This window comes from Morus notabilis, unplaced genomic scaffold (genome assembly GCF_000414095.1).
Source record: "Morus notabilis unplaced genomic scaffold, ASM41409v2 Scaffold518, whole genome shotgun sequence".
Classification (NCBI taxonomy): Eukaryota; Viridiplantae; Streptophyta; class Magnoliopsida; order Rosales; family Moraceae; genus Morus; species Morus notabilis.
Window position 1 is genome coordinate 709,931 of NW_010366577.1, and position 10,633 is coordinate 720,563.

The 10,633-nt window shown below is 34.2% G+C and overlaps 1 protein-coding gene across 1 annotated transcript in view; it reads right to left on the reverse strand.

Annotated features, from left to right (window-relative positions):
- Positions 1–4,967, reverse strand: part of LOC21409759 — a 7,436-nt gene extending 2,469 nt beyond the window's left edge. The window contains exons 1-7 of the mRNA XM_024173787.1: positions 4,569–4,967; positions 2,237–2,367; positions 2,078–2,135; positions 1,814–1,948; positions 1,139–1,741; positions 918–1,061; positions 733–846 (exon numbers count right to left, since the gene is read on the reverse strand). Of these exons, the coding sequence (XP_024029555.1) occupies positions 733–846; positions 918–1,061; positions 1,139–1,741; positions 1,814–1,948; positions 2,078–2,135; positions 2,237–2,367; positions 4,569–4,823 (1,440 nt within the window). The 5' untranslated portion in view covers positions 4,824–4,967. The remainder of the gene's footprint in view (positions 1–732; positions 847–917; positions 1,062–1,138; positions 1,742–1,813; positions 1,949–2,077; positions 2,136–2,236; positions 2,368–4,568) is intronic.
- Positions 4,968–10,633: the final 5,666 nt, after the last annotated feature.

Here is a 10,633-nt window from a genome sequence, read left to right on the forward strand (position 1 = left end):
CCCCGCTACGCAGTAATTTTCTTTCTTGTTGCAAGGTGAGTGGGGAAAATGTCTAAAACCATCCACATAATTGAGCTTCAGTAATGCAATACATATTGGACAAGAGAACCAAATGCAAAAGAGCTCTGCCCATCAGAATATACTTTAGAAATAATACTCTGGTGAAATAAGAAAAAGAAAGTGAATAACTTTAATACAAGCACTTTCACATGCAAAAGAGCTCTGCCCATCAGAATATACTTTCGAAATAATACTCTGGTGAAATAAGAAAAAGAAAGTGAATAACTTTAATCCCAATACTTATACAAGCAATTTCAAAGTTTCACTATTATGATAGATAAGTTCTCCAGGATTTTCGGCTCAAGAAATGTATAATTGGGAAACAGACTAGTAATGGAGCTTTGTCCAAATAAATTTCTTCTCAGGTATATCCACATTGGATGACTAAAGCTATCCAAACATGAAATAGATTAAGGTAAATGCTGCAACTTCTACGACCAGGAAAAAAAATCACAAATGTGATATCTTCTGATCCAATAAAATGAAAAGAACCAGCTGGCAAGAATTTATTCTCTTGCCTCCTACTCCATGAACATTATGTTGATTCAAAAGGCTGATTATGCATAACACAACAGTTTCGACAATGACAGGCTTTTCATTGGTGGCACTGTCAATAAGATGAATAGCATGAATTCATCCAAAGAATGAAAAAGTCACGAGTCTGAAGACTACCTGGTTCGCCTTGTGCAAAAGCAAGGGATCATGCTCAACCCCATTGATTATACTGCATGCGGGTGGTCTATCCTCAGAAGTCTCCACACCAAGGCACCTGTCCTTGAAAACCACCTGCACAGCAACAAAGATAATGACAATTTTACACGCACAATTTAGCTTCCTATGTTGAAAATATAAAGTACCTGTCCGCAGCCATAACCACCACGCTCTCTTTCTTGCTTTTCTCGTTCTGTAATCTCATCCTCCCCCCATGAAGATAAGCATGGAGAAACAGCTGAAGAAAGATCACGAGTTCCTTCGATGGAAATTCTTTCATAATAAAAGAGCTGAGAAAAAATCAAAAGTTATACACAAGTAAGGAGTGGTGCCATCAGTAGGAAGAAACTGACATTAAATAAATTACCTGGAGAAACAAAAGACAGCCACCAACGGCTTGTTGCTTCCCTTGACGAAACCGTGATATCTCCCGAACCAACCGGTCAAGTAGGAACTTCCCCCAGTTGTACTGGTGGACGACACTCATATTTGTTAAGAAGTGAAGAAATGAAGGGCTAACATCTAGTCTTGCTGTCGGAGACAGGAGAGTACCCAATGCATATAGGACAAACGATCTCTTAAAATCATCTCCTGCTTCAGGAGCTGACAACCTTTCTTCTAGCAGACGAACTGAAATACCACGATTTGTTGCATTATAATTATTCCTCAAGTCTGCAATTAAGTCATCTGGCCCCGAGTTCACAACATCCTTTCCACTAGCAGCTAATCCCATCACAAGCTCCACATCTTTTGGGTATAAATGAATATGTCCACCGCAAATCTCCAAGCTACGCTGCATAGTGTTAAATCTCTCCAACAACCAAAGACACAAACTGCGGCGGAGTGTCCGACACCTAAGCCCGAGGAGGCTCCCAAACCCCATGATCTTGACTGCATCCTTTTGCTCAGCTGTAAGGTGTTGTAGCACGTTGAATAAGCGGCCAGGAGAGCATCTCGTGACCAGCTTAGTCTGCTTTTCCGAAGTTATAATTTTTATCTGATCCGATGCAGAAACAAACAACTGTTACAGAGAAGAAGTTACCTGTTTCCTTGGTTTAGGCGTACGGGGGGGAGCTGCACTCAAGTAGTTATCCCACACTTCACGAGCACGAGTAGTGAATTTTGCTTTTTCATCTAAACTCATTGACTTCCAAGTTTCAGACGCTGCTTTTGTGGCCTATAATATGACATATATATATATATATATATATATATATATATATATATTTGATTAATTACCTTCTTAATAATTTATTACACACAATATGACATAATGATACTTTATAAAATGATTGAAGAGGCTCACAGCTTTTAGGCCAGAGGACTCAGGATGGGAAGCACTGTACTCCTTGATAAACTCCCGGCTGTAGCGGTTGATTTGAAGGATTAAGATTGCAGGAAAAAGATAATCACAAGAGGTGTACCTACTACATCGTGGACCAGATCTTAAAAGACTGACTTTTACCTAAAATACACCCATGAGCATGCAGGACGAGGAGTAGTTACTTGTTTCGTCTTCTTTCTCCTCTTCCCTTCTAAAACATTATGCTTTTCAATATTTCCCTTCACCACTTGAAGATCCCCTTCACCAGACACCTAAATGTTTATATTTTATGGAACATTGTAAATCATTTATATTTGTTCAATATAAGAAAAGAGAAGATCATAACAAAAAAAAAATCTATGAATAAAAGGAATTATAGAATCCAAGCATGAATTGAGGGATGAAGTGAGATAGATAATTTGCTTGATAAAAAAATTCAAAAAGAAAAACCATGGATGAAACAAAGAAGAGAGTTTGATGAGAGAGAGAGAGAGAGAACAAATCCATACATAGTTATTGGCTCGGCTTCATATAAAAGATAATGAATAAAAAGGGGAAAAAATCTTGCTTGTATGGCTTTGTAGCCTATATTGACTTCAAGCTAAAACAGAGTCTTTTTGAAACTGCAAGGCTGCAAGTTCTTTCAGCTTTTCAAGATTTAAACACTAAGATCTCCGCCTTTTTTTAAACTCTTTCTTTTTTTCCATTTTCTGAAACTCTTGCTTTACTTTTATTAATAGGGGAAAGAAATATCTATTTTCATGCCCTTGTATATTGTAGTATACTTGCTTTTGACGACCAAGTTTTTTTTTTTTTTTCCCCCTTGTCTCACGAGCATATATGCACATGAAATATAATCCTTTCACTTAATAGTACATGGACCTACCTCCTTTTTTTTTTCAGGAAATACCTACATATTGAAAAATGCCTACTTGATACATTATGCATTTTATATATATATATATATATATATACAAACTATTCTAAACAACACACACTCCAATCAACAACTTACAATTTACATGACACTAAAAGAAACCTTCATACATTAACATCAAGTATAATTTTAGGAATATATCCTCAAAAACCCTTAGTTGCGCCAAATGAAGGGCCTGTTTAGTTCGCTAATTCGAGTTTTTAATTCGAGTTGAGATGTGACTTTATGTAAGAGCTTTTTACTGTAGCAAAAAAGTTAGATGTGACTGTTTCTGAACTTTTAACTGTGGCAAAACTCGAATCGGTGAAATGAACGGGGCCTAAACCATCCATGAGAATTTAAACTCATTATCTTATTTATCATGCCAACAAGTTAGCTCTAGATACTTTTTGGTTGTTAAACTCGGTACAAGCTTTTGCTACACAAGGTGAGGCACACCATAAAGTAAAACTAAAAACCTCTTCAACGAACACACTCATCATTTCTGCTTTCTAAACCTCAGGTCGAAGAAAATCCGTAAAGCGTGTTAAAAATTAAATTTAGTAGAAAATTAGTAGAGCTATTGAATATCTAGAGACAAAAGGGAAGTGGAGAACAGAATGTTTGAACTTTTCTCTGTCTATTTGATATGCAGGGTCAAAACAAGAAGTCTTTCTAGTCAACGGTACCCTCAAACAGTGATTAATAAGACAAGACATAGCTTTCTAACTTCTCTCCGCGCTTCTCCACTTCTCTCCAATTCCAAAAGAAATAAAAAGTAGGTTCAAAATAATTTAACCTCACATCTACTATCCTTATAATTGATCATCAAAAGAAAATAAAAAATAAAAAAGACATATCCGCCTCTGATTCTCATTTTTTCCCTCTTATCTTAACCTGAACACGTAGTTCATAAATACGTCCTCACATCAAATGAAGACATTTGCACAATAAATATCTGTTTATGTATATATCTATCACAAGGTTTGATCCTTTTTCACTGATATGTAAAGGCACAATTATAAGACCATGTAATGCTTCTACAAAAGGATAAGATAGTTTTTGGTCTTACACCGAAACTAGTACTTCAACATGATAGGACTGAAGCTCTATGATATCTCATTTACCAACTAACAAACTGTACGAAAAATATGATTAGCCAAAATGTAACACTAAATCTGTTCAATCCACTTGGAAGTAAATGCCACTACTAATTACAATGGACTTCAAGCCTCATAGAATTAAAAAGAAAAAAAAAAACAAAACAAAAAAGAAGAAAAAACACGAGTTATGGCCTTACAGTCGTTACTGTATCCTCTCTCGAAAATTTCACATGTATCATATCTCTTATTTACGCATTACACAAATTAAACAATCATAATAATAATAATAATAATAATAATAATAATAATAATAACTGGATTGGGAAAAAGAAACATAGCCCCAATTAGCATCAAATATTGATCCTAAGTTTACAATTAAAGTGAAGGAAACACTTTCAAAGCATCAAAAGCACAATAGCACTCAAAACCCAGATAGAGAAGCGGAAGAACAAACCTTGAAAACAGGAATTGTGGACCGATTCCTGTCGGGCTCGGAGGAAACAGGACCCTCCTGGCTAACCCGTTGGGCCCGGTCGCCCTCTTCCTCCCATTGATCATCTTCACTGTCCGTGTGTCGCTCGTCTTCTCGTGGAGGTTCTGGGTTTTCTTGGGTTGAGTTGGTGACGAAAATGGGAAGACGCCGTCGCTTGCATCTGGGGCTAGTAGTTCCTTCGCCGTCGTCGTCTCCACCGGCCGCGTATTCGGCCATTCCTCTCGCACCCGCCCTTAACTGTTGACACTGCTCTGCCTCTACATAACATGAATATCCTTTATAATCTGCAAACAAAACACTTTTTGAGCTAATTTCACTTTTTCGAGCTTATTGTTCTCTAAAAACCCAAAAATATCCTTTATAATTTGCAAAATGTTCAAGTTTTATCCCCTTCAAAATGAACCATATAAAGGATTAGATAGATGGTCCTTTTTAATTAATAGTTCATGACTACTATTGTAAAGCCCGAAAAATCATAAAACAAAAGAAATAAAAGAAGATGTTATACTAAAAAAAAGTTAAAATCTCAAGAACTTTCAAAAGGTCTACCTAAATCTTTGAAATTCAAATTTTTTTATGAGAGAAAAATATTAGAGTAAAATTAATAATTTTTCAATGCAAAAAACATTTCATTAATTAATAAACTATGAAGCTTGTAGAGAACTCAATACAAAAAACTTGATACAATAAATTAAAATCGGTAGATCCATTGGCGTCTTAGTATATGGATTCAAGGTCTAATAATGGACACAAGTTGAAGCACTTCTATTGGCTCGTTTAATTCTCGCTCCACAGTTAGCTCTCCCAAAAAGGTTGTAGCAAACTCTCTCTAAAGATTAATCTCTGAAAGCCAATATTCTTTCAGAACAAACTTGCCAAAGCGGGAGATCTGGTTAAAGACATATAGAAGATTAAAACAACAACATAAACCCACACAAGGTTATAACTTGGTAGGGGAACACAACTAAAAACAACATAAATCCACAGAGATATAGCAATTTTTGGGCGAAAAGAAACACCAACACTGACAAAATGACTACCTTTAATCCACGAACAACTAAAAAAAGAGAAGAAAACACCAACACAGACTCCACCATCGTGTAGATTGACCGACGTAGAGTGTATGGGTGTATTTTAGGGACCGGCTGGCTGGAGACGCGTTTTTGTTAGCCAGGCAGACTATTCTCTTTCTTCATTGGTCTCTCTTTCTGAAATTCTCTTTCACTAAAAACCTCTTATTTTTACAGAATCGATTATTTTAATTTGAATATATGAAATAAACAAGCTCTAAGCTACTTTTTAATGCTAAAAAAATAGTCAGATAACTCTATTTTTTTTATAGAATTATCACTTGAGTTACAGAATTTGAAATAAAATTCATTTCAAATCTCATTCATACATTTACGTTAAGCCGAGAGTTGGAATGGAGTGTTGTCAAATTATTTTTTATCCTTTGAGTAAATTTATGCTTTCAATTTTAAAAAACTAAATTGTAGACCTATTTTAATAATGCTAATCATAATTAGAATTAGAGTTTTTAGTCCATAAACATTGAGCATAGTGACATTTTTGTCTTCAAATTTTTAATTTTGATATATTAGTCTTAGAATTTTTAATTTTTGACAATTTTAGCCGCTAACACTAAAATAAACAGATAACTTTTGAAATTTAAAGTACAGAATCACATCCTTTTCATATAATAACAAAAAAATTTTAATAAATAGTTAGAATAGTGCAAAATGTTACATTTTTAATAGGTTTCAACAGTAGTAAAGAGAAAATTTTACATATTATGGTAACTTTCTTTATTTTGTTTTTTTAAAATTTCGAGTTATCACACTATGTACACATGATTATCTCTGTTATATTTCAAAAATTGTTGGCTAATTTATTTTCAATGACTAAAACTATCAAAAATAAAAAATAAAATAATACGTCAAAAGTGTTTAGGGATCAAAATTTCAAGAATAAAATAAGAAACATAAGTTATGAAAATTATTTTATAAAGATAAAAATAGTTCATTTCAATAAAATAAATAAAAAGTTAAAGATAAAGTGTCAAATTTGAAATTTATTTGTTCCAATAAAAAATAAATTCTACACTTAGTATAATAAGGCTAATAGTAATTAGGGTAGGCATTATTAATAGGTTAATTAAATAGTAAAGGACAATGTCTATGGTAGGGGGCGTTTTTCCCCTTACCGGTAGGGTACCATCTAAGGGCCAATATCAAATCTCAATGAAGGTGTATTTGGTCTCTCCCACACCAGATTATAGTCTAAACACATTAAAAGATATTTTTTTTATAAAAAAAAACACACACACACAATAAAAAGTTATTAAAAATAATCACATCTAACTTTTTTACTACAATCAAAAGCTCTCATATAAAGTCACATCTAAATTTGAATGAAAAACTCGAATCAACGAACTAAACGGGCCATAAAAGAATTTGGATAATAATATTCCCCAACGACAAATCATCGTTGTCCCCCCAACCTGCCGACACACCAGCCACCTTGACTCCCAAACTCCGGCGAGCTTAGTTTTGCCCTACCCAGATCCCCACACTCTAGAGCTCACATACAGTAAAGACAGAGGAAGTCACTTATTCGTGGTAGGGTTGGGTTTGTGCTACCATTTGGGAAAATCGCTTAAATGGAGAGGGTAGATCTAGTCGTCATGGGGGAGGGGGCGATGAGGGAAGGTGGCTTCACGACACCATTGAGGGAGAAGCAGGTTATGCCGTCATTAAGATTTTGTGTCTGTGTTGCCGTCAGGGAGGAAAGTTTGTACTGCCTTTGGGAGTTCTCCGTCGCCGCCACAGGGATTCGCGGTCGTGCGTCTTGCCAGGGCCGATGCCCGGGTTAACATTGTCTGTCCTCTCTCAGCCCTTTCCTCTTCCTCAAAAAATTTTTCTTTCTTCCTAGGAAGTTTCTCGGCTACCAAGTGCTAACCCAAATCCTTTATTATGGGTTGAGATAAGAAATAACTTGTATTCGAGTGCTAACCATAATGGATTTAGAATCAAAATGGATTGAGATGAGAAATAATAAAAAAGGATCAAGTGCTAACCCAGATCCCAATGCACCACTGATTTGACAATTAGAATATCATATAATTTCATTTTATTTGGTAAATTGATTTAAAATCAAATCAATGCTTAGAGGAGAAAGTTTTAATTTTTACAAGTTATTATAATTGATTTGTTGTTTCAATAAAAAAAGGGGGAAATTTTTTAACTCAACATTGGGTTCAAGAATTGCAGTCTAACAAAGAAAAAGAGTCTTTTTTTTTCTTTGGCTTATTTAATTCGGGTGTCATCACGTGTAGTATAGTGTACAATAGTTTTGATGCGCATCTTCAATTTGAACCATTTAAATTTTGATCTTGTGGCTATTATTACACACCCCACCGGTAGGGGAAGTACATCATGTACCACAGACTTACCCATAATAAATATTGATTTCGTTCATTTTAATTATTTGAGTTTTCAATTCAAGTTTTTATAGTTAAAAACTCTCAGAAAATGTCACATTTAACTTTTTCTATTACAGTTAAAAGTTTTTAAAAAATGTCACATCTCAACTCAAATTGAAAACTTAAATCCGCGAAGTGAATGGGGTCATAGGTTGTAAAATATATTTGTTTGTATTTTGTTTTCAATCCAACCTTTTATAATTAAATTAAAAGTTAGGGGATGTCTATGATAGGATGAGCTAATTCAATCTATCGATAGGGTATTTTACTCACGGTCATCAGATCAGAATCCGACAGCCGTAAAATTTTAAAAAATACAGAATTATAATGAAACCTATCACACCTGATCACATCTTCCTGAGATTTTTTTTAGATGACATCTTCTTGTTAAACATTATACATATACTAAAGGAAATGACTGCTTTTACTATTCATGCTACAGTGCTATAAACAATATTTTTCCCATTTTACCCCCAATATCCCTTCCTACGTTGGTCCAATGTCGTTTTGAATGTTAATTTACTACAATGCCCTTTATTTCATCTTCAATTATTTTTCTTCATTTCCTCAATTGTTTCATTTCCTTTTACTTTTCTGATTCTCTTTGCTTTCATCTTCTGTCTTCTATAACCTTCTACGGTTTTCTTTTTTTCCTTCTATTCTGGAGCAAATTTTCTCGCTCTTCTTGTTTCTTCTCTTTCGTTTTTGGTTTCTTCGTTTGTTTCGAAAGGAAAAAATTTTTTCTCTACTTTTTGTTTTCTTCTGATGCTTTTAGGTGATTAGGGTTTTGTTGTTTTGGTATTTTCTAAACTATGATGGTTTATAAATATTTATGTCTTCATATAGTTTTTTGTTTCTTCATTTTCTTCTTTCCAATCTGTTTAGACATTAATTTTTCCGTTTTGTACTGTTTCTTCTTCTCTAATATTTTTGGGTGTTATGGGTTTTTTTCATTTCGTCATTTGTTTACTAATATGGTTTGTGTTTATCTCTTCTGATATGTTTGGGTGTTTTGAGTTTTCTTAATTTCGTCATTTGTTAACTAATATGGTATTCATTTTTTTTTAATTTTTGAAAAAAATTTTCTTTTAACTGTATAATTTTGTTGTATTGATATTTTTTTTGTTTTTTTCTTTATGACGTTATGTTCTAAAACAATAAAATTTGTGTATTTACTTGTTTTTTTTTCCCCAAATTCTTCATGCAAAGGCATTTGGAAATGTTTTTTTTATCCATTTTAGAATTTTACAAATGTCTATTTTTCTTTAGTCTATTGTCTTTTGTCATTCTGGCCGATTAGCTTAATTAATTGTTCTTCTTTTTCATTTTCTCAGGACTTTTACTATCTAACCGTATTAATTTTGTGGTTTGACACATGTTTTTTCTTATTACTCAACTTTGTTTAACATGGATTTGATATATGACTATCCGTTGCTTATTGGCTACGTTTTGCGGTGGTTTTCCATATTCTAGACAATTGTTGTTGAGTAATTATGTTTTTGATATGTCTATTTTTGCAGGATTTTTTTATCAAATATTGAGCAAAAATTTGATGTGGCTCTCTATATATAACATGTTAAGTTTTATTATAATAGCAGTGTATTTTACTTTTATAATGCATATATACTTATAAATATATTTTAAATAATAATATTATAAATATTTGTGTAAATATATTTATAAAAATTTTAAATTTATCATATAATATAACACTTTATTTCGTAAAAAGCGCGAAATACAAGCTCATTTATTCCAAAAAAAAAAAAAAAAAAAAATATATCTAAGAATTGAAACAATCAGAAATCCCTTTTCTTCTCCCTCATCGACCCAACCTCTCCCTCCTCCACCATTGACCTAACCCCCTCTCCCGCCGGAGAATTATCCTCGACGAACTTGGGTTGCAATGTCCTGTTGAGGACACCGTAGACGACGCTCGCCACCGCACCGGCAACCCCACTCTCCGCACTGCGATTGTCGGATTTTCCCTGCGATTTTGCCATGATTACCTTCACCGCGAAATGTGAGACGCCGCAAGGGAAGACAATTCTCATAGTGCTTCTCCACCCATATGTTGCCGGAGTTGAGGAAGAACAACAAGATCGTTCAGTTGATTAGTTCTCCAAGTGTCTAGATCTGTAACCGGGAAGTTTTTTTTTTTTTTTTTTTTTTCCTGGTATTTTGTTTATGAATTACGTGAAATATGTCCAATGAAGACCAGATTTGCAATGGGAGATTAAGTGAAATTTGTTTTCTTTGGGATTTTGTCTGTGAAATATCTTTGAATTCTTTGGATTTTTGTAATGTATGATATGTGAAGAAGATGAAATCGATGCCAAGAATACTCGGGAATACTCACCTCCTGGCATTCTTCAAAAACAAGTGTCTTCGTTGAGGACGATCAAGAGCTCTTGTCGACGGGAGAGGTGCGAATACGCGCCGCCTTAAAGAGGGGAGGTTGGATTCGAGGAGGCCGGAGTAGATTGCGTGAGACCAAAGCTGACCACCGGAGGTGAGAGACGAGAGCTTCATCGACGGAGTTCTTCAT